This window comes from Symphalangus syndactylus, chromosome 19 (assembly GCF_028878055.3).
Source record: "Symphalangus syndactylus isolate Jambi chromosome 19, NHGRI_mSymSyn1-v2.1_pri, whole genome shotgun sequence".
NCBI classification, from domain to species: Eukaryota; Metazoa; Chordata; class Mammalia; order Primates; family Hylobatidae; genus Symphalangus; species Symphalangus syndactylus.
The window spans coordinates 50724953-50750413 of NC_072434.2; the positions used below are offsets into that span (position 1 = coordinate 50724953).

General features: G+C 39.4%; 1 protein-coding gene across 6 annotated transcripts in view; it reads right to left on the reverse strand.

Moving 5' to 3' along the window:
- Positions 1-25461, reverse strand: part of PATJ (PATJ crumbs cell polarity complex component) — a 425559-nt gene that overhangs the window by 165153 nt on the left and 234945 nt on the right. For all 6 annotated transcript variants that reach the window (XM_055235148.2, XM_055235146.2, XM_063613334.1 and 3 more), the window contains exon 28: positions 6053-6249. In XM_055235148.2, the coding sequence (XP_055091123.1) occupies positions 6053-6249 (197 nt within the window). The remainder of the gene's footprint in view (positions 1-6052; positions 6250-25461) is intronic.

Genomic DNA, 25461 nt, shown 5'->3' on the forward strand with positions numbered 1-25461 from the left:
TGCACATACACCTGGGCCAGTCATTTAACTTTTATGGTTTTGGTTTTTTCTCTTATAAAATAAATATTACTGGACACTGAGATTTGAGATTACCTGTAGCTCTATGTCTTTATCCCTGACAAATACAGGACACATTCATGCTTTTGATTTTTCATGATTCTTAATATCATTTTATACATATGCAAAATGACAGGATTTTACTTGGGTTATCCTTCAGGTAAACGATACAAAGGGAATGTACTGCATACTTCTTCTATCTCAAAAGGCTTGGGAACCAGACAAAACACAGCTCAATACACTAGCCCAATCAATTGTGCACTTCTTGTGCCACCCACTTTGTTCCTTCTGGCTGCTTTTGGAACCTGACAAATTACTCCAATTCCCTGCACAGCACCATCAACTCTTTTTTCCCACATTTGCACTGAAGGGAAGATTATAAATGAATTCTATATTCATATGACAGCCCCATGCACAGGCCTGTGCATTTTCCAGGACTAATTGCTTTGGGAAAGCCAATACTCTAGCGTAAGTCTCATTCCAGTCCACATGGTGATTATATGTTAATGCCTTTTGAAATTAATTTAGTAACCTTCTTACTAGCATGGAAGTAAAGGGCAAAGAAGCTGAGATTTAATCATATTGTCTTTTAGGGGCTTAATGTAAAATTTCTTTTGTAAGTGAACCAAGCTATTGATCGACAGAATTTGCTGAATGCTCTTCCACTGTAATGGTGCAGTCCCGCAGCAACAAAACTGCTAGCAAATGTCACACCAAAAGTGTGTCATGAACAGGGCTCTCAAAGAAAAGCTGAGTTTCTGGCTTCAAAGAAGCCACAATGTATGCTCGACCTCTCTTTTTGCTTTTTTCTATAAATTAGCCTCATCTAAGGGTCTGAAGGAATTAAGATCAAGTATAAATAAAGGGAGGCTGTGAGCAAAGCCATACCATAGAGGCAAAACAATAATGATAAATAATATGTGCAAATAATGAAGTTATAAAAATAATCAAGACACTGAGCATTTTACTTCAATTGAGGGAGAGACGATAAAAATAAACACAGCGTCAGAGGGTAAAGCAACCACTCATGATTTGCTCTCAGAAACCCAATAGGTATGATCTAAAAGCCCACTTGCAAATGCTTCCCATATAATGCAGTATACTTCTACAATCTACTACACTGCAATATCCAAAGAACAGCTATTATAACACTGGCTTTAGCTTTCTTGGTACTCATCATTAAATCAATTTCCTATACTTAGCTCAAAAGCACATTGGATTTGATATTATACTATATACAAATTCTTCACATATCATAGAGTAATAATTGAAAATTTTTCTGAGCTATAAAAAGAAATCAGGGAAATGGTTCTCACATGAATTTAATTCTCTATCATCTCTGACCTAAAGCCCAATGAGAAGATGGGTTATAAATGCTTAAGAATCCTGTATATGGGCTGGGCATGGTGGCTCACCCCTGTAATCCCAGCACTTTGGGAGGCTGAGGCAGTTGGATCACCTGAGGTCAGGAGTTCGAGACCAGCCTGACCAACATAGTGAAACCCTGTCTCTACTAAATACAAAAAATTAGCCGGGTGTGGTGGCATGCACCTGTAATCCCAGCTACTTGGGAGGCTGAGGCAGGAGAATTGCTTGAACCTGGGAGGTGGAGGTTGCAGTGAGCCAAGATGGCACCATCGCACTCCAGCCTGGGCAACAAGAGCGAAACTCTGTCTTGGGAAAAAAAAAAAAGAATCCTGTATATGCATTTTTCCATTCTCCCAGCTCTTCAGGATATTGCATGGAGCCATCAAGGAATAAAAAGATGACTTCCCTATGGGACAGAGTTTCAGAGACAAAGGCATTAATATAAATGAATAAAAAGAACTGAGCTATACAACTCTGAAAAAAAATTACGAATAAAATCAAAATCATCTGAAATGTATTAAGGTATTTCTATGTGCCACATACTCTTATTAATTCCCACACTACCCTCTGAGGTTGATGCTGTACAATCACTAGACTGGAAGCTCTGTGAGGGCAGGTATTATGTATTTTGTTCACCAATAGAGAATCTACACTTCGTTCATACAGCACCTGCTATATGACAGATGCACAGTAAGATATTTGCTGAATGAATTAATTTCTCCATTTGAAAAAGGAGGTAGCTGAGGCTTAGAGAAGATAAATAATTAGCCAAAGATACATGATGCCAGAATCTATATTCCAACATATTTTTATTCGTTATCATTTTTTTTAAACTAGAGAATCTTTGTGGAGTGATGGGGAGTTAAGTTATTGGTATGTTTAATCTTTTTGTTCGTTCCATCTCTGAATGAAGATGAAGTTGCTGAATTGCAATGAAAGGGCCAAATTCCGAAGGTCAAAGGAAAGCATAGGAAGAGTCCAATAAAGCAAAATGTTCTTATTTTTTATCCAGCAGAGTTCTTCCAGACTCTAGCTTAGCAAACAGATACCGGAAGTTTCTAAGGGAGTGGAAGTCTGTTTTAATTAACAGTTAACTATTCACCATGCTGTGCTATTGTGATATAATCAGAAATATATATTTGTTCTCTGCTTGCAGTTTCTGGCACAGAGCTCCTAAAGCCGTTGTAATTTCCTGAGCAACAGGGGTGCTAGGTGCTAGGTACATCTCTTGTTTTAATATTTGGTCTCTGATCTGGGTTCTTGACACAGAGCTCCTAATCCCTTGGAATTCCTTGGGTGACAAGAGTGTCTTTTGTTCTAATGAGGCAACTCTTGGTGGGTTCTTGAATGGGAGATGATTGCCAGAAGGACGAAACCATGGCTAAAAGCTTGGAATGTTCAGTTCCGACCCTCAGGGAGAATGAGGTAATAATTGCTCATGCCTACATGATGAAGCCTTAATAAAAACCCCTGAACTATGGGGTTTGTAGAGCTCTCGGCTTGCTGAACATGTGGACCTGTCTAGTGGGTAGCATGCCCAGACAGGGCATGGAAACTCTGCCCTCCCCTTCACTTACACCTCAACCTTTATATCTGTCTCTTCATCTGGCTGTTCACCTGTATCTTTGTAACTTCCTTTATGACTAAATATAAGTAAATTGTTTTACTGACTTCTGTGAGCCACTCTAGCAAATGAATCAAACCTGAGTTAGGGGTTCATGGGCACTCCCAATTAACGGCTGGTTGGTCAGAAGTTCAGGTCATAACCTGGGATTGCAAATGGCCTCTGAAATGGTGGGAGACAGTGTTGTGGGACTGAGCCCTTAACTTGTGGGACTGATGCTGTCTCCAGGTACCTAGTGTCAGAATTGAATTGAATCATAGGATACTCAGTTGGTGTCAGCTTAAGAATTGCTTAGTATGTGGGGGACAATCTTCACACATTTGATGTCAGTTGATGTTCTGCTGTCTAAGAGAAGGAAAACTCTTTACCTCTTACATACATTATGCTGAGCAAATTCGGAAATACAACCAATAACCAAAAGAATCGAGACAAGTTACGGTAGGTCTTCCAAGTCCAGTGCTTGCTGCCACATACATAGTGCTGAATTTTGTGTTTGACCTGTAAAACACTCTCATTACTCTGCAGCCACAGCTCATTTGTTATCAGTGTCTAATAAAATGTCAGACAGAGAAATAAAATACCCATGCTCCTGTTAGTCTGGATATTACAGGACATTCCATCTTGAGTCTTAATAAGGTAGAAAGAATGGAACAAGAATCTTCATATTCCAAATTATAGCCTTTGGAGTGTTTCCATATACCAAGCAAGTCAGGAAATCTCTGTCTAGATAGGTATAACACAACACAGTGACTTAATATACATGATTCCCTGAAGACTAAAGCATCAAAAGTCAGGAATCTCCTGAATCTAAACAAACTGGGTTGGTTAAAGAAGTCCCATGGGACCAGGCCTGGTGGCTCATGCCTGTAATCCCAGCACTTTGGGAGGCCGAGGCGGATGGATCACCTGAGGTCGGGAGTTCGAGACCAGCCTGACCAACATGGAGAAACCCTGTCTCTACTAAAAATACAAAAATTAGCCCGGCGTGGTGGCACATGCCTGTAATCCTGGCTACTCGGGAGGCTGAGGCAGGAGAATCTCTTGAACTTAGGAGGCGGAGGTTGCGGTAAACCGAGATCGTGCTATTGTACTCCAGCCTGGGCAACAAGAGCGAAACTCCGTCTCAAAAAAAAAAAAAGTCCCATGGGGAGAATAGTATAACTTAATGGCTGTAACACGGGTCTTGGAGTCTGGCAAGCCTGAGTTCTTATCCACACTTACTCACTTAGTTCTGCAATATTAGGTATATTATTATCCAGTTTCTAATCCATAAAATGGAGATAATAATAGTTGTTACCATAAAGGGTTCTTAAGAATACTGAATACAAACATGTACAATGCATACGCACAGTGCTAGTAATAACTGAGTACATTGGCTCTTTCATCATTTTTACTACCACCATCGCTTTTGTCTCATCTCTGAGGAAGTCTCTAAACGTAAGCCAAAGGAAACAAACTGAGGCGATGAATAATATTGGTTACATAAGGTCATCTTTGACTTTATTTATGTAATGATTATGCTAGTCAGTGTTACGACCCAATGTGGGTCCCATTCATGATGCTATATTATAAAAGAACAAGAAAAGAAAAGTAATCCTGGAAGCAACTTCTTTGCAGAAACAGGTTTTAAGTGGGGAGAAGCAACCAGGGTTTGGAAGAAAGAGTTGATGGTGATAGTCTTCCTGTTGCACCTGGCCAGCTGTGGCAGTAGTTATTATTAGGCAAGTAAAATTATGGATGACTGTAAATTCTATTCTGAGTCAGAGTCTGAGGAGGAAATCGTAAAATGCAAAATCAGTAAGCCTTCATTTCAAGTAAGCAGTCTAACACTCAGTGTCTCCATGATTTAGCTCCCCTAAACGTTCTAAAGTTGGAACATTTTATCAAATAGGCCTTAAAGCACAATGGTTTACAAAGAGCTACAAGTCAAACTGCCTGCCATTGAATCCTAACACTATCATTTAGTTTGTGATCTCACCAGTAAAAGAGGTTGTTGTGTTTGGTACCAGGTATATTTTAGCTGTTATTGTCATCATCATCATCATCATTATTGCATTTCTCATTTTGTAGTATAAATATCTTTTCACGTCTGTTTTCTTCTTCTAGACTGTGAGCTATACTAATGAAGGAACTGGATGTATTCATCTCTTTTTCTGTTTCTGGTCCTAATAGACACTCAAAAGTGTTAGCTGAAAGAATGGGTGAATGAACAACAAACATGTACAATGCATACGCACAGTGCTAGTAATAACTGAGTACATTGGCTCTTTCATCATTTTTACTACCACCATCGCTTTTGTCTCATCTCTGAGGAAGTCTCTAAACGTAAGCCAAAGGAAACAAACTGAGGCGATACTCATTTGAGTATCAAACTAAGATAAGCTCAGAACAGATACCTTAAATTTAAGTGTAGAAGAATAAGAATAACCTTTTCAGATTATTAATGAAATTATCTGGAGTAATTAAAAGAGGATCAGTCATCTTCTTAGCTTCTCTTTTGTCTATTCTATTCCTAAAGAAAGAACCTATGTAGCCTTAACCCATATCCTGAACTTCACAGACATTATTATTTTTGAGAAGCTCACAGCCTCTTGTAGGCTCTAACATCTTCCCCACTTCCCCCCGAAAAACTGAAGAACAACAACAGTTACATGTATGATTAATTTAAAACCCAAAGAGAATTTTGATAAATACTATCAAAATTAGGTTAATATACAAATTTTGAATATTTAAAAATTGATATTAAAAACAAAGGTTTTAATGTTTCCATGATATTTTACTGAAGAACTTCTAAAATATTCTGTGAGATTAGTTTTTACTTAAGCAGCAAATAACATTTGCAAGCAACAGTTTGATTTCTGTTCTTGCTTTGAAAAATGATTTTAAGTAGTTGAAGGAAATATAATTTGACATCATTCTTCCCCTTCACCTCATTTTCCTATACAACATCCACTGCACCCATCGACTTCACCAAAAGATAAGTTAAAAACATATGCTTCTCACCTCTAAGAGTTCATCTCCAATACGCATTCGTCCATCTGTGGCAGCAGGTCCTTCCGGGTTAATTCCCACCACAAATATGCTCATGCGTGATCGGTCTTTATTACCAGCAAGGCTGAGTCCAAGTCCATTCTTATCTTTTTCAAGTTCAATAATGTGCAGTTCTCCAGGCAAATCTGCATATCTTTGTCTGATTTTTTCTAGGAAAAGAATTTTAAAAAAATTAAATAGAGTAGCTTGATCTGTATTATTGAGATGTCAGCATTTCCCCATCCTTACTGTGATTTCTCAACTATGATACCTTTTTTGTTATTTAAGAGACAGAGTCTTGCTATATTGCGCAGACTGCAGTGCTGCAGTGGCTATTCACAGGTGTGACTATAGCACACTACAGCCTCCAACTCCTGGGCTCAAGTGATCCCCCTGCCTCAGCCTCCCAAGTAGCTGGAACTACTAGTATATGGCACTGTGCCAAGCTCTATAATAGTTTATTTTTGAGAATGAAGGTACTTAAGGTCATGCATGGCGTTAGATGTAGGTTACAGTTAAAAATTATTTTATTTCCTCCTAAGAGGTTTAACTCACCCATAAGACCTTCTGATTGTTCAGGTTCACACTGGCCTAGACTTTCTGTGTACTCTTTTCTTACCTAAGTCAATCAACACAAAGTGGTAGAAACCATGGTCCTCTTCCTATCTGCCCCAACCCACCCGCACTAAAAAGGGAAGCAAAAATATTAACTGAGCACCAGATTTAAGGCAAGCAAACTATTTGGTCTTAGAGATTTAACACTGAACAAAACAATCATGGTTTCTACTCTTAGGACTTACGGTCCAGTAGGAAAGAAAACCAACAATTCTAAATAATTACATTAATATATATTAATACAAAGGGTACCAAATAACACTGGGTTATGGGAGCAAAAGCAAGAGGAATTCAGGGTGTTGGTTTAGCTGTCATATTTGAATTCATTCCACAAATCTACCATTTACTCAATATCTAACAATGAATACATTGTTTTATCTCTATGAGGTTCCGCTTCTTCATCTGTAAATTGTTACTATCCATTTCATCGATGTTGAGAAAATTAAACAACATACATGTTGAAGGGCTTAGCGGCTCATAGTTCATAGGTGTTCTATACTTCTCTTATTCCATCTTCTGTCTCACTTTGCTACCTCTATGTTAGGGTCAAAAGGACCTGTTTTAGGAGATGGCTGGCTATGTCTCACTTGTGTTGGTTCTGTGCAGCAAAACCACACTGACAAATCAGTGTGAGGATGGTACTGCTTTAAGCATGTGCTGTGCCCCACAGAGCATAAGATGAGGCCAGGTGTGCCACCACACTCAAAGGCTTCATGCCTACTACCATGGCTGGAAGCAATCATCTCATCAGCTTTTAAATAACAAATTAGTAGATTGTGACCCTCTTGGAACTCTAAATGCTCATTCTAATGCTTCACTTATATTACATTTGCTGTCCTTAGGAGGGAACCTTGCAAATTAAAAGCTCAAGTCAAATCATTTGTCTTAAGGTAGAGTGGGGAAGAAGACAGCCCAGGCCACTCTATCGCTTTACCAAACTTAACAAACACTGCTTTATAAGTGAGTAGATGATAAATTTAAACTCGTAAAAATGACTTTATGCATAAATTTATAATAAAAGAATAAGGCACAAGGGGGGGCTTATTTTAGAATGAAAATAAATGTGCTTTACAAGAATTTTGAAGAGAATCTTAAAGAACTCTCGCTGAACAAAGCTTGTTACTAATAATAATGAACACATTTAGCAAAATACAGTAAAATGAAGGACTTGCAAGATCACAAAACTGTTAACTATATAGGAAAAGAGTTAAGTCATATTAACATTGAAGTGAATAAATACAAGGCATTTTTGCTGGTCGGCAACCAAGAACAAGATGCTGTGTGGGGACTTGAATGAATAGAGACACGTAAGACATGCATTACCATAAAGATGCTCACACAGCATAATAGGAGAAATAAAGTTAACACAACAAATATTCAACAACTGCAATTACTTTTAAAATTCCCAACCATTACGACTGCTGGTCACTGAATAAATACTAACTTATTAGTTAATTAGATCAGTGAATAAAACTAAATTAATTATGCTACCAATAATTGCTTTCATTTTATTTTATTTTATTTTTTGAGACGAAGTCTTGCTCTGTCACCCAGGCTGGAGAGCAGTGGTGCGATCTTGGGTCAGGGCAACCTCCATCTCCCAGGTTCAAGCGATTCTTGTGCCTCAGCCTCCAGTAGCTGGGATCACAGGAGTGCACCACCACACCCAGCTAATTTTTTGATTTTTTGTAGAGACGGGGTTTCGCCATGCAGCCCAGGCTGGTCTCAAACTCCTGATTTCAGGTGATCTGCCCGCCTCCGCCTCTTACAGTGCTGGGATTACAGGTGTGAGCCACCAGGCCTGGCCCCAGTAATTGCTTTTAGAATTCCAAGAATGGATATGGCTAGAAAAGATTTTTTGGAATTAGCAAAATTTAAGCAGAGTCTTGAGTAAGGTATGGAATTTGATTATGTGAAGAAGAATCTTGGTGGGTGAAATGGCAAGAGGAAAACGCAGTTGGGATGGGGAGGAGAACATGGGTAGCTGTTGGCTGCAAACTGGAAATTCTTTGGACTAGTGGGTGGGTGATCAGAAATAAGACTGAAAGGTTAATTGATAGGCCTTTTACAGCAATAATATTCCATTTTAGGGGTTCTGCAGAGGTGCCATAGAGTCCCCCAGGGATGGGGAGTTCAGAGGAGGCTCCATTTAAGACCTTTTCTCCCAGATTCAACCAGAGCACTTATGCTCTCATCTGCTTTGTTTATTGGACTTATAGAGTAAGACGGCTAAGAAATAATATCACAGCTAAGAAAACAACATGAAACACCAATTTTAACACACCTCTCTCAGAAAGTAATAAGGCATCTTTTTTTCTAAAAAAAAAGATGTTGATAACTTTAACAAGACAATACACTCAAAATAGTAGATATAAGAGAACTCTACAACTGACAGACACAAAGTGCACATTTTTTGCAACTCACACACAGAACAAGTACAGAAACAGACTGCATATTGGGCCATAAAAGAAACTTCAATAGCTCTTAAAGACTCAATATTACACAGGCTGTGTTCTTGAAATATAGTGCAATAAAACAAAAAAATTATAAATTAATAATAAAAAGATAACTTTAAAAACCTCAGGTGTTTAGAAATAAATTAATATTAGTAAAAAACCCAAGATCTTAAACAGAAAATTAAGAAATACAGTATTCACAATTGAATAAAAATTATAATTTTAGATGTCAAACTTGAGAGACACAGCTAAAGAAGAACTTAGAAGGCAATTTTAAAATTTTGAAGAATTTACCAGAGAACAAGAAAAGTTAAAAAAAAAAAGCATTATAACTAAGAAATTGGAAAAATACATAGCAAATGCAAAGAAATAAGACAGAAAATAGCAAAGATAAAGGCATCTACTAATGAATGAATATAGAACTATCACCAACAAACAAAACAAAATAAAAATGCATTCTGAAGTTCAGTGAAATTAAAACCTACTTCTTAGAAAACATTAATAAGATAGGCTCTTTAAAAATTTAATGAGAAAAAATAGGTGATGAAAATAAATTACAAAGCTAGATACAGTAGCTCATGCTTATAATCCCAGCATTTTGGGAGGACTGCTTGAGCCCAGGAGTTTGAGACAAGCCTGGGCAACATAGCGAGACTCCGTTTGCACAAAAAATTTAAAAAGTTAGCCCAGCATAGCGGCACACACCTATAATTTTGGTTGCTCTGGAGGTTGAGGCGGGAGGATCATTAAGTCCAGGCGTTCAAGGCTACACTGAGCCATGACTGTACTACTGCACTTTAGCCTGGGCTACAGAGTAAGACCCCCATCTCTAAAAATAAATAAATAAAAATAAATTACAGAACTAAAAAATAACTGCAGACAGGTTTTTTAAATAAAATTATGGACCATACATCAATACAAACTATAAGTTGGTACATTTTAAAATCTATATGATGTAGATACATTTCTCAAAAAAATTAAAACACAATATTTAGTGCAAGAATAAATGTAAAACTGTAATGAACTAAGAGCTATTAAAGACACTGAAATGAAGCTGGGCATGGTGTTTCATGCCTGTGATCCTGGCACTTTGGAAGGCTGAAGCATCACACATTCTTGTGGCAGAATAGAAAGGGTAAGGGTTAGGGTCACAATTAAGTCAAACACAAGCTGAGGCACTTAACATCTCTGATTCCTTGGACCAATTACTAAATCTCTATGAACCCAGATTTCTTATGTAAAATGGGGTTGTTACCTTAAAAGTGGATGTTCCCTAAAAATGCCTGGGAGATAGGAGTCCAAATAATGTTAGGGGAAACAAAATCTCATTATGATATAGTTACGTTGAGTTTTAAAAAGTTAGTCTTAAGTTGGTGACCAAGCTGCTCTTTTCTACTTAACTTTTTGTTTGTTTTAAGAAAAATGGAGCCTTAAGGAAGAAAGAAGTTTTCCCCATGATGGCATGAAGAAAAGCCACACAGCCCTCTGGTGGGAACCATTAGAGGAAGGGACTAACATTGTTCTCCCCTGAGTCTCTTCTTTGAGTCAGGGAGAAGACCCTGGAACATCTGCAGGTGCAGAGAAATGCCACCACTGGATCAAGTGTTTGTCCTGTGATATGGAGGCCACTGAAACAGCTTTACAATTGTGTGCTAGTCAAGTGTAGAATCAAAACCCTTTCTGTAGTTTCTGTTTGAGAAAATAAGAAAGTTCTGGAGATGGATGGTTGTACAATGTGAATGTATTTAACATTGAACAATACACTTAAAGATGGTAAAATAGTAAATGTTGTTATGTATATTTTACCACAATTTAAAAAAGACCCCTATCAGTGGCTTAAAAGACCCTCAAAAAATTGGTTCCCTTACCAATATCCCACTGAGGGACTAAGTTATAGATTTATTATTCTGACTTTTGAAACCAGCAGCTTCTTTTTTTTTTGAGTCAGTGTCTTGCTCTGTCACCAGGCTGGAGTACAGTGGCACGATCTCGGTTCACTGCAACCTCCGCCTTCCGGGTTCAAGAGATTCTCCTGCCTCAGCTTCCCGAGTAGCTGGGACTATAGGCATGCGCCACCATGCCCAGCTAACTTTTGTAGTTTTAGTAGAGATGGGGTTTCACCACGTTGGCCAAGATGGTCTCGATCTCTTGACCTTGTGATCCGCCCGTGTCGGCCTCCCAAAGTGCTGGGATTATAGGCATGAGCCACCATGCCTGGCCAAAACCAGCAGCTATATTTTTCTAGTCAATGCTTTTTTGTGACCCTACTATAATCCTACTTATTCAATGAATTACTATGAATTGAATCCAAATTCAGGCCAGGCTTGTGATACAAAGGGAATACAATACTGAATTTGTTTTCAAGGACCTCAAAATCTATCACTGGAGACAAGCACGCATATGACTAGTTATAATTCAGAGAGATAAGAGCATTGAGAAAAATACCAGCAGCTGAAGTTACCCACTTATTTTAGTGTGTTGTCAGGAAAAACAACTAATATCTGCAAACTATACTGAATAGTATAGATGTTCTAGCCAATTCTCAACCCACTGGTCAGCTACACTTTCTACTGTATCATGCCAAGGCCTCGTTTTGGTTGACATTTCCAATAATCCTGCATCTATCTTGTTCTGACTTTATTTACCTAAATGCTAACAGATGAGTTATTCAGGTTTCCTTAATTTCTTTTTATTGTTTTTTGTTTTGTGGGAGAATGAAATAAGCTCAACAGAATAAAGCTCAGCAAAAAAATCCCAACCCTGAAACATTAAAGAATTGGGTATACTTAGGCCGAGTGCAGTGGCTCATGCCCGTAATCCCAGCACTTTGGGAAGCTGAGGCGGGCAGATCACTAGCGAGGTCAGGGGTTTGAGACCAGCCTGGCCAATATAGTGAAACCCTGTCTCTACCAAAAATACAAAAATTAGATGGCATCGTGACACATGCCTGTAATCCCAGCTAATCGGGAGGCTAAGGCAGGAGAATCACTTGAACCCAGGAGGGGGAGGTTGCAGTGAGCCGAGATTGCAGCTCTGCACTCCAGCCTGGGTGACAGAGCAAGACTCTCCCTCAAAAAAAAAAAAAAAAAAAAAAAAAAAATAATTGAGCATATTTCATAGTTATACAATTTTATTAATAATTTTTGGGGGCCACGTGCATAATCCCAGCATTTTGGAAGGCAGAAAGATTGCTTAAGGACAGGAATTCAAGACTAGCCTGGGCAATATAGCAAGACTCCATCTCTACAAAAATTTAAAACATCAGCCAGGCATGAGGGTGGACACCTGTAGTCCCAGCTACTTGGGAGGCGGAGGTGGGAAGACTGCTTGAGCCCAGGAGGTTGAGGCTGCACTGAGCCACAATCACGTCACTGCACTCCAGCCTGGGTGACAGAGCAAGACCCTGTCTCTAGTTTTGTCCATCTGTTTTCATGGTCCTAGCTGAAAAGTGTCTTTTAAGATTGCTTATTTCCTTCGACCTCCCTCCCCTAGAATATAAACTCCATGAGCTCCTTGTCCGCCCAACTCTCTGCAGTCTTCTGTACCCACAACAGTGTCTGGCATATATTAGATAGTCCATCTAAACCTACTGAAAACAGAAATGGGTGATTTTGAAGATCCTCTTCAATTGCTAGGACACTGTTCTGACACTGCCCCAAACCATGCTATATAAAAGTGACTGGAAATCTAAAAGCTTTAGACATATACAATATTTTCCTCAAAGACAATTATCCCTTCAGTTAAAGGAAGTAAAACAGTTTCCTCCTTAGAGCTGTATTCAAAATTAAAATCCATTAGTACTACTAGGAAAACAAATTACTATGTGCACATTATCTTTTAAAACCCACTTTATCAAGCTGAAGAAACTTGATAAGCAAGAAGATTTACAGGTAATCATTTTTTTCAGTGCCTCATAAAACAGAAAGCATAATAATAAGAGAATAAAAGTGCCAAATACTCTGTAACACATACACTTCCGTTGAATTTTTATTAACATTTTCAGGCCTCAGAATTTGGGTTATCCTATGACTTTTATTTAAACTCATAGTTAGATGGAGTTTAAAAGATGACAGGTCCAGCCCTTCAGATACATTAATTGCTATGTTTTCACCATATCATGAAATCAGAGACTTTTAATTCAGGCAAAATGAACTAAGAAATCATGGATCTTCTCTTACAGTCACCCCCCTTACTTTCAGACTCCATTTGATAAAGAAATAAGACCAAAGAATGAAAATCTCATATAAGGTTATGAAGCTAATTTACGGGTAGAAACTATAGACTAAAGAGGTAAAGAGTGTTCTTTTATTAGGTTGGTGCAAAAGTAATTGTGATTTTTGCCAATAAAAGTAATGAAAAAAACCACAATGACTTTTGCACCAACTTAATACTTGAAGCCAATGAAGTTCTCCCTTAAAATTAAGAAACAGAAAAAACAAAGAACCCATCCTTTGTTGCCACACAAAAATACACACTACACACACGTAAATTATGTCAGTACTAGCTTTTAGCAACAAAATATGAAAAGTGTTAAAAAGTCTTCTAGCATATAGTTCAATTTTTTTCTCTAACAAACCATGTATAAAATTCTCCAATATCATTTTAAAGGAAAGATAAAATGACTTCGAATTTCTCCCTCAGTTTTAAGAAGCTATCGTCAGAATCCTCACGTGGTCATACTACCTCCTTATATGAAAGAAACATTTCATAGTTCACTGTGTCATCGATTCTTCTCCACACCTTCGTAAACGCCTCCATTTGCAGATGAATTGACTGACACTCACCTCCATTTGCAGATGAATTGACTGACACTCGCCTCCATTTGCAGATGAATTGACTGACACTCAGAGAACTGAGGTGACCTGGCCAATGTCAGGGTCAGTTCTGCTGAATCCAAGTGCTGTTACCTGTTCCTCACACCACAGCTATCTCTTCAACTGGTAGACATTTTAGGTAGTAAGTTCCCTTCAGAGCTGAAACAATGGTTCCGAACCAGGCCTATCTCCTTATTTGTCAGGCTTAGATTTATTGCTATTGTCAGGATTCAGAACACAATACCCTAAAATGTAGCACCTTAGCAGACTGAGTATTTTACACTGAAGGAAACTGAGAAAACCACAGAAGCAGGATTATGTGTTCTGACCTTCTCTTACCCCCTTCTCCTGAAGTGGGCCACAGAAACTAGAAAGCCCCCTGCCCCCACTTCCCAGAAGCAGGCCACAAAACCTACGAAGGTCACTCTCTGACCTCCCTGCCTTCTCCCCTGCAGATGTGTATGTGACAGGTGTCCTGCCCTATACTCAGAGGAAGGGAATGGCATACAGAGATGCACAAGAATCGCAACAAGGCTGAGTGCGGTGGCTCACGCCTGATACCCCAGCACTCTGGGAGGCCAAGGCGGGTGGATCACCTGAGGAGGAGTTTGAGACCAGCGTGGCCAACATGGTGAAACCCTGTCTCTACTAAAAATACTAAATTAGCTGGATGTGGTGGCACATGCCTGTAGTCCCAGCTACTTGGGAGGCTGAGGCAGGAGAATCGCTTGAACCTGAGAGGCGGAGGTTGCGTTGAGCCGAGACTGTGTCACTGCACTCCAGCCTGGGCGACAGAGTGAGAGTCCGTCTCAAAAAAAAAAAAAAAAAAAGAATCACAACAAATAGGCTTTCCTGAGTTCCCCCAACTTTCATGCCGCTAGATCATACCCTTTTGTCTTCCAGTCATACTTCTGCAGGACTGTCCATAAAAACAGTTTTCCCTGGGTCTTTGGGCCTTTCTTTCTGAAGGCTCCTGTGTTGTATAAAATTTTGGATAAACAAATTTGTTATGTTTTTCTCCTGTTAATCTGCTTTTTGTTACAAGGGTCTCAGCCATGAACCTTGCAATGGGTGAGGAAAAAATAATACTTTCTCCCCCATACTACCTAAAACATCACCCTTGGTGCTTATAAAACAGAACCATGACTGGGCCCCACAAGCTGAGATTCTGAGCCAGGTTGTCTGGGGTAAGGTTTAGGAATCTTTGTAACAAGGTGCTCAGGTGCTTCTCATGGGCAGCTAGGTTCGTAACCTACAGATGAATCTCTCATGCAGTGCAGTCATTTCTCTCCAGGAAAAACATGTTGATGATGACAGTCAACAAAAGTTCACAGAGACCAAATTTAAGGCAGCCTTTAAATAGGCCCTTCACAAGACTAATCTAACATGGACACTATCTCTTTCTCCACAGTCAGGCTTCAGGATTAAATAAAAGGTTTATTTTGATTGCGTAATAGATTTCCCTTCCTCTCAGCCTCCTAGGCTGCCTCCCTCCATCCATAATCTCTGGGGTTTCCTATAATCTCTGTGACGATTGCTTCTCTTTAGTAAGTACAACAAAAGCTAAACCTAGAATTTCAAGGGGAGAGGGAAAACTGATTTGGTTTTTGAAACTGACTTGGTTTTTCATTTTTAAAAAATCAAGATATTGCAATGCCAGTTTAGTTTTTAATTCAAAACTTAAGAGAGAAATGGTAGCGCTCCTCCTGTGCATGGCTGAGTCAGCACAAACTGTTGTGCAGTATCAGACATGTGGCTCCACTGCGGGTAACCCCGCATGGCCTGGCATTTGCTCTAAGGGCTGCTGGGAGTCGTTGCCACAGCAACCAATAGGGTGAGAAAAGGATAAGTGGAAAGAAAATGTATAGAGAATGGTTTTCTTAAAATTTACTAATTTCAATTTCACTGAAAATACATGGTTTTAAAGAGGTGGAGTAAAGAGTATTCTTTTATTTGAAGCCAATGAAGTTCTCTCTTAAAATTAAGAAACAAAAAAACCAAAGAACCCATACTGTTTACTCTATGAAAATGCACACCACACACACACACATACACACACACACAAATTATATAAGTACTAGCTTTTGGCAACAAAATATCAAAAGTGTTATAATAATCTAGAATCTTACCACATCTGGTATTTCTGGGAAATATTTGTAAAAACAACAGCCATCTTTATATAGACTTTTGCTGATTTTATTTTTTTTATTTTTTTTGAGACAGGGTCTCATTCTTTTGAGCAGGCTAGAGTTCAGTGGCACAATCATGGCTCACTACAGCCCCAGCCTCCCGGGTTCAAGCAATCCTCCAGCCTCAGCCTCCTGAACAGCTGGGACTACAGGCATGTGCCTTTATGCTCAGCTGTTTTCACTGACTTTTCATGGGATTTAGTACACACTACCCCACAATATGGCATCCTGGCATTTGAGAAAACAGCAGAAGCAGGAAGGTAACTCTCACTCCTCCCACCCCTTTTCCCCTGAAGCAGGTCAAAAAACCTAAAAAGAATTTCTTGATCTTCCTCCAAAGCAGGTGATAAGACCTTCATTACAGAGGTGCCCTGCCTACACCCAGAGGAAGGGAGCATCCTTATCTCTGAAGATACAGGGACACAGAGAAGAATCTGAGCAACAGACCTTAGTAAGTTCCTCCTAGTTTATTACCATTAGATCATGCCTCCTTTGTCCAATCCTACCTCTCTATGGCTATTTACTTCTTTGGTTTAAACCTAGCATAAAAACCACACAGGTTTGTTTCCTTGGGACTTCATTTCCTTATGAAGCCCCCTGTGTATATTAAATAAATGTGTATGCTTTTCTTTTGTTTATTTGTCTTTTTTTTTTCTTTTGAGACAGTCTCTGTCACCAGGCTGGAGTGCGGTGGCATGATCTCGGCTCACTGCAATCTCCGCCTCCCGAGTTCAAGCCACTATCCTGCCTCAGCCTCCTGAGTAGCTGGGATTACAGGCACACGCCACCACATCCAGCTAATCTTTGTATTTTTAGTAGAGACAGAGTTTTACCATGTTGGCCAGGATGGTCTCAATCTCCTGACCTCGTGATCCGCCCACCTTGGCGTCCCAAAGTGCTGGGATTACAGGCCTGAGCCACCATGCCTGGCCTAATCTGTCTTTTGTTGTTATAAAGGCCTCAGCCATTAACCTAAGATGGGAAGGAAAGATATTTCTCTTCCCCTCCACTTACGCAGTGTGTTAGTCAAGTGGCTGTAGTTCTTTTTTCAAATAACCTAGATGCCCTCCCATTTCTAAATAAAAATCAGAGATGAGTAGATAAGTAAACTACTTCTTTTGGCACCAGGCTTTATTCAAGTATCCCTGAATGAACATCAGACTAGAATAATTAGAGAGAGGACAGTCTCTTGATGCAGCTGAACACTCATGCTTGTTTTAAACATGGATTTTCTAGCCCCAGGACAATGTTATCTGAAGAAAGGAATCCCAAGTTGCTCATAATTCTCTATCAAAGCATCAATGCCTTTTTCTTGTCCAAGAAAGCCAATAACATTTCTCCATTGTTGTCACAGAATGTTTTCCTATCATCACAGGATATTAGATGTTGCTAAGTAACAGAGCCTTTCTCCCAAGAAAGAAACTTAATTCAAGTCACTGCCCAGTATTTTAATAGCAAATGTTCAACACACTGGAATAATGACTCAATGCAATTTCAGAAACATTTAGTTACCTGGTCTGTTTCCAAATAACAAAGAATAATATAATACAGAGAAAACATTTTAAAACACTCTTCTATACATTAAATACAAGAATTCCACTTAAAAAAATCGGGTATAATAAACATCTCAATCTAATTTTTCTTATGCACTAACCAACTTCTAGTTCTCTGAGTTAGTACTTTCAGATTTGAGAAGTAAAAATATATAAAAGAAACTGTAATTTATCAGAAGAAATAGCATAGGCTGGGCGCAGTGGCTCATGCCTGTAATCCCAGCACTTTGGGAGGCCGAGGCAGGCAGATCACCTGAGGTAGCGAGTTCGAGACCAGCCTGACCAACACAGAGAAACTCCGCCTCTACTAAAAATACAAAATTAGCTGGGTGTGGTGGCACATGCCTTTAATCCCAGCTACTTGGAGGACTGAGGCAGAAGAATCGCTCGAACCTAGGAGACGGAGGTTGCAGTGAGCCAAGATTGCGCCATTGCACTCCAGCCTAGGCAACAAGAGCGAAAAACTCTGTCCAAAAAAAAAGAAAGAAGAAAGAAAGGAAGGAGGGAGGGAGGGAGGGAGGGAGGGAGGGAGGAAGGGAGGAAGGAAGGAAGGAAGGAAGGAAGGAAGGAAGGAAGGAAGGAAGGGAAGGGAAGATAAGAAAATGAATGTCCAAACAAATAGAGAAAATGTCTCTTCCTGTAAGAGATAAACAACATTAACTATAAACAAATAGAGAAAATAAGAAAATGATGACTTTCAGAGAAGAGAGAAGAAATAGTGAATCAGAGGAGGCACAAAGTGACTTCTGGGTATTAGTAATGTTTTATTTCATTACCTGGAAGGTGGTTACATGGGAATATGTTCTTTGTGAAAATACAGCAAACTATAGTACAGTTTTCTGTTTGTATGTATTTCAATCAACTTATTTTTATTAAAAAAATTTTTTTTAAGTTTTTTTTTTTTTTGTTCTTACTATGTTGCCCAGGCTAGAGTACAGTGGCTATTCACAGAGGCCCCATCATAGCGTACTAAGCCTCAAACTCCTGGCCTCAGGGATCCTCCTGCCTCAGCCTCCTGCACACCTGTGGGACTACAGGTGTTCACCACAGCACCCAGCTAATAAATTTCTTTTTTAAAAAGAGATGTAAAATACTGTAATGCCAGCCGGCACAGTGGATCACACCTGTAATCAGTGTTTTTGTTGAATCTGGGAGAAAAGGTCTTAAATGGAGCACCCCCCTCAACCCTTCATCCCTGGGGGGACTCTAGAACACCTCTACAAAACACCTAAATTGGAATATTATTGCTATAAACAACCTATCAATTAACCTTTTTAATCTTCTTTTTAAAATTCTACTATTATTTCCTTTTTCTTACACTGGGAAAGATGAATTAACCTTTTAAACCTTCCACCTTCTTTCTTATCACCTACCCACTAATCCAAAAAATTTCCAGTTTGGGCTGGGCACAGTGGCTCACGCCTGTAATCCCAGTACTTTGGGAGGCTGAGGTGGGCCAATTACTTGAGGCTAGGAGTTCGAGATCAGCCTGGCCAACATGGCAAAGCCCCATCTCTACTGCAAATACAAAAAAATTAGCTGGGTGTGGTGGCACACACCTGTAATCCCAGCTCCGCGGGTGGCTGAGGTTGGAGAATCCCTTGAGCCTGGGATGTGGAGGATATAGTAAGCCATGATCACGCCACTATACTCCAGCCCGAGCAACAGAGTGAGACCCCATCTCTAAAAAAACAAGCAAACAAACAAAAATACTATTATGTGAGGACCTTGTTTGAATCTGATTTGAACAAGCCAATTATAAAAAATATGTTTTGAGACAATAAATTTAATTACGGATTATATATTAGAAAAAAACAAAAAATTATGATGTTAGGAAAATTAATGGTATTGTAGTTATATGTTTAAGAGATGCACGTGTATGAATAAAATGACATAATGTCTGGGGATAATTTGAAAATATTTCAGTAAAGAAAAATAGAAAATATAAGGAATAGGTGAAACGAGTATAGTAAAATCTTGGTAATTACTGAATCTGGGAGAATATATGGGAGAATTTGCTGACTATTCTCTTTATGTTGGTAAATGTTTGAAAATTTTCACAACTAAAAAAACAAAACAAGGCCGGGCACATTGGCGTACGCCTGTAATCCCAGCACTTTGGGAGGCTGAGGCGGGTGGATTACCTGAGGTCAGAAGCTCGAGACCGGCCTGGCCAAGATGGAGAAACCCCATGTCTACTAAAAATACAAAAATTAGCCAGGCGTGATGGGTGGGTGCCTGTAATCCCATCTACTTGGGAGGCTGAGGCAGGAGAATCACTTAAATCTGAGAGGAGGAGGTTGCAGTGAGCCGAGATTGTGCCATTGCACTCCAGCCTGGGCGACAAGAGCAAGACACCATCTCAAAAAAAACCAAAAAAACAAAAAACAAAACCCTCATAACAATGCTATAAGTATAACCATCCCATCTTATAGATAATGAAGCTGAGTGGACGTTATGGAACTTGCCTAAACTCGAAGTAAGTAATTGGTAAGATTTGGGTTTCAGGTTTGGGTCTGTCTCACTTCAAATCGTGTGTGTTTACCCATCAACACAAAGAAAATAAAGAAGCACATTATGTTCACATCTGCTAGAGTAGCAGAAGGAAAGTCTAAAACCTTCCTCAGCCCTTTTGGAATTGACAATTTAAGGAACACATATAGGCAATCCCCAGAGCTGAGCCTTAGGAAGCGTGGCTGCAGCACACAGAGGATGACTTGAAGAGGGGGCAAAGAGACAGGAAGACCAAGCATGACTATAAAAGTAGACTGGTGGAGAAAAAAAATTAGAGGCAAAATTAGCATGTGGTAATAGAAAATAATTTGAAAGCCAACAGGCTTTTCAACTGTTTGGAAGTCCAAAGTAAAGGAAGCTGAAGGCTAACAAGGAAGCTGTTATCTGATCCTTAGAGGCATGGAGTGAAACACAAGCAGGTGAGAATTTACTTTGGGCTGGTTTATGGTATCCACAGACAGCTGCAGCTGAATGTGGCTTGGAGCTCAGGAATGAAGGAGACAATAAGCCTGAAACTGCTGCTAGGACCAAGTGGACAGAGGTTCTAAACATCTGGATCAGGCAGAGATGCTGAAATGCTTTGAACAGTGTTTGAAGATGAATTACCACTCAACAGTGGGAAGGAGGGCTGACAGGGCAAGAATAGGAAAGCTGACCATTTAGAAGGATATTACCATGTACCCAACAATTATAGGAATGGATGTACACTGGATTAAGGGCATCAACTGGAAGAGATTAAAAAGAACTCAAAGAGTTGGAGAAAAAAGGAATAGCTGACTTTACTCCACTTATTTATTAAAAAAAAAATTCTGAATACTGGCTCTGGGCTAGGCACTATGCTATTTGTTAGAGAGATAAGGGTGAAAACAAAAGTAGTAAAGATTGAATTAGGTACTATCAAAAGCATAAAAAGTTCCAAATATGATGTGAGATCTTTCAATCACATAACAGGAGACAAAGAAGGATTCAACTTTGGCAATCAGGACTTAAACTCTTAAGAATCACACTTAATTTGGGTCTGGGCATGGTGGCTCATGCCTGTAATTCCAGCACTTTGGAAGGCTGAGGCAGGAAGAATGCTTGAGCCCAGGAGTTTGAGACCAGCTGGGAAACATAGTGAGTCTCCCATCTTTACAAAAAATAAAAGAACATTAGCCAAGTGTGGTGGCTCATGCCTATAGTCCCACCTACTCAGGAGGCTGAGGTGGGAGGATCACCTGAACCCAAGAGGTTGAGGTCAGAGAAAGCCAAGATCATGCCACTGCACTCCAGCCTGGGCAACAGAGTGAAACTCTGTCTCAAAAAAACAAAACAAAACAAAAAAACCCAACAACAACAACAATGAAATCACACTTAGTTTGGAGATGGAAGGAAACCAGCCCAGAACCTTCACAATCAAGGACACTACAGGTCATAGAGCTTAATCACAAGTAAATGGCAAAACGAAGAATATCATCCAAAACTCCTCATGAATTAAGCCAGTTTTGTAACTGAGTACCCCCATTTTTCTAGGAGATAGAGAATGAGTTATTTTTAAATTATTATTATTTTTTAGTATAAAGAAAGTGACTTTTTATTCCAAAGCTAGCTTAGGGAAAGAAGTACAGGCTTCCTGCCTTGAGGGTACCACTTTGCTTTTGGAGCAGAAAGCATGTTTGTTTGTTTGTTTTTTGAGACGGAGTCTCATTCTGTCACCCTGGGTGGAGTGCAGTGGCATGATCTCGGCTCACTGCCTGGAGGCTGAGGCAGGAGAATCGCTTGAACCTGGGAGGTAGAGGTTGCAGTGAGCCGAGATCGCGCCATTGCACTCTAGCCTTGGCAACAAGAGCGAAACTCCATCTCAAAAAAAAGAGAGAGAGAGAGATGGGGGTATCTCTGAGGCAATTATCTAATGGAGAAGACCTAGTTGACAAATGGTCAATCTACAATGACAAAGTTCAAGTTCACTGACCACCTTTAGGCTTAAAATATAAAATGAAATTAATTTAGTACAGGAAGTTTATCCACCCTAATTGGTGGTCACATATGAGCCCATGCTCAAACTATCAGGCTCACAATATCAGTTTTGCTCGACATGTCCTTTGAAGCCTTTCTACAGAAGTGTACCACTATGCCTAAACCAGCATGTCCCAGTGTGGTCCTGGGATCACCAGAAGTAGTCCTGTATGAAGTGCTGGTGTCTGGGCTCCGTGTCATATCTACAAAATTGAAATCTCTGGGGATGGGGCCAAGGAGTCACCCTTTAAAAAAGACAAAAAAAAGATCTTTATGAAATTCTTATGCACACTAAGAACACTAAGTCCCTATCCCAGTTCAAAATGCCTTTATAGTCCTTAGCAATGCCTGAATATGAGATTCATAAAAAAAGGTCTGATTATTACCTCAGATTTTTAACTCAGCCTTAAGAGAAAACAGTAAACATGCTTTAATTTTGAAAACAGCACTGAGAAAAGCCAAATGTAATTTTAGGAACATTCTCTACAATCATTTGTTGTATATTTTAATTATTGGGACAACACAGAATATGGTTCTTTAATCACTATGAAAGTGGTGAGTCGCAAGCTCACTATGGTTACAGCGTAGTAGAAATGTGCTAGGGTTCGGCTGAGTTTGCTTCCTGGTCACCCCACAGTCATGTAATAACGCTCAACCAGAGCTCTGCACCCCATCAGATCGTGGTCATCAGCAGTGGCACTGACAACGTTAATATTTAATTATATTTCCTAGATGGAAAAATAATGGTAGTTTTCAGTAATTAAAGGAAACTGTAGTAGAATGTAGAAAAAGGATTAAAACATGTTATTTGCCAAACTGACCTGGTTCCTTTAGTGACTGAGAGCGTGGAACTTCTCTCTGCATACCTGCTTAGGACACCATCAGGCTGTGTGCCCAAAACCCTGTACATACGTATTATTTCCAATAACGATCAGAATAAGCTCAGGGAGGACGCAGAATTCCAGCTGAGGTTTGACGGTATTTTGTTGTGTCATCTTTAGTCATTTATTGCTCGTAGCCCCACTCTTGTCCGCTCAATGAGAGAAGAAACTAATTCTGTCTCATGTAGGCAGAGTTTCTGGCCCAGAGTAGGTACAGCATAATATGTCAGTAAATTACAGAAACACAAGCTTACAAATGTGTCATTATCTGAATTGGTCAAGAAACAGGTTATTTATTAATAAAAATTTCTAATTAATACACTTTTACTTTCCCTAGGAATTAAATTTTAAGAAAAGATTCCAAGATTAAGCTGATAGAAAATCTTTTTTGGGTAATCCAAATGTTTCATCATTATTAAAAACACTGTTTTTGGGGTATTTTGAACCAGAGCCTATCCGAAAAAAGTATACAAGCTTTAGAGTTAGAAAGAGCTTCACTAATAGGTACATGGTGAAGTCAAAAAGATCTATTTTGCAAATTCCCCTGAAGCCACACTGTACCTGTTGACCTCCTGAAAATTACTTAACTGTGCATCTGACTCTTTAAAGTAATCACTTTTCTTGCCCTAGGAATGGCAGAACATAGAATTAACGAATGTAAAGTATTTAACTTAATGCCTCACACCTAGTAGTTATATGTACCAGAAGTTTGTTCCCTCACAGCCAAAATTTCCCTTCCTTATTTCTTATAGAGAGTGTCTTAAAGTACCACGCAAACCAATTTTAATTACGTAACCTTGCTTTTAAAAATTATTGTTGTCATTTCTTTTACAAATGAGGAAACAGGCTATGAGAGTTTAAGAAACAGCCACAAAGCGACACAGTACATAGTATTGTTTTAACATTTAACTTTTAAATGACAACAACAGAAAATCCCATGAGATCCCTTAAAAATAGTTTTATGAGAAAGAACATCAGCAACACTACAATTTGTTTAATACAGGTTGAGCATTCCTAATCTGAAAATCCAAAATTAGAAATGCTCAAAAAACTGCAACTTTTTGTACACCAACATGAAGTCACAGTCGCATGAAGCCACACCTGACCTCACGCGATGGGTCACAGTCAAGACTTTGTTTCATGCACAAATTTATTTAAAATATTGTATAAAATTAAGTTCAGGCTATATGTATAAGGCATATATAAAACATAAAGGAATTTAATGTTTAGGCTTGGGTCCCACATATAGCTTATTAAGTATATGTAAATATACCCAAATCTGAAAAAATCCAAAATCTGAAACACTTCTGGTCCCAAGCATTTCAGATAAGAGAGACTCAATCTAAACATAATTATTTTTGTTCACACTTATTTATTTATTTATTGAGAGATAAGGTCTCACTCTGTCACCCATGCTGGAGTGCAGTGGTATGGTCATGGCTCACTACAGCCTCAACCTCCCATGTTCAAGTGATCCTTTTGCTTCAGCCTCCCAAATAGATGGGACTACAGGTACCCACCACTGTACCTGGATAATTTTTTTTTTTAAGAGATAGGGTCTCACAGTGTTTCCAGGATGGTCTCAAACTCCTGGGATCATGCAATCCTTCTGCCTTGGCCTCCCAAAGTGTTGGGATTACAGGAGTGGGCCACTATGCCTGGCCACCCAAATAATTTTAAACAATAACAAATATTTCTGTTTAACAGCTTCAGCCCACAGTACGTCACAGTCTATGCTGTTTTTTCTTTTTAATTTTATTTTTTGAGACAGGATCTCACTCTGTCACTCAGGCTAGAGTGCAGTGGTGTGATCATGCTCATTGCAGCCTCGACCTCACAGGCTCAAGTGTTCTTCTTACCTCAGCCTCCTGAGTAGCTGGGACTGCAGGCATGCACCACCATGCCTGGCTAATTGTTAAATTTTTTGTAGAGACCCTGAGTTTAAGTGATCCTTCTGCCTTGGCCTCCCAAAGTGCTGGGACTACAGATGTGAGCCACCACACCTGGCCTTATGCTGTTTTAAACAGTTGGGGAAAGAAACCAGAAGCGAATGACATCTTATTTACTTCTGCAAGAGGCTAACAGCATATTCATATTTTCATGGCCAAAAGAAGAGGCAAGGAGGTAGAGTGTAGAGAAACAATGACTTAGGGTTAAGAACCTGGATTCTACTTTCTATTTTCTTTTCTTTTTTTTTTTTTTTTTTTTTTTTTTTTTGAGACGGAGTCTCGCTCTGTCACCCAGGCTGGAGTGCAGTGGCGCAATCTCGGCTCACTGCAAGCTCCGCCTCCCGGGTTCACGCCATTCTCCCGCCTCAGCCTCTCCGAGTAGCTGGGACTACAGGCGCCCGCCACCGCGCCCGGCT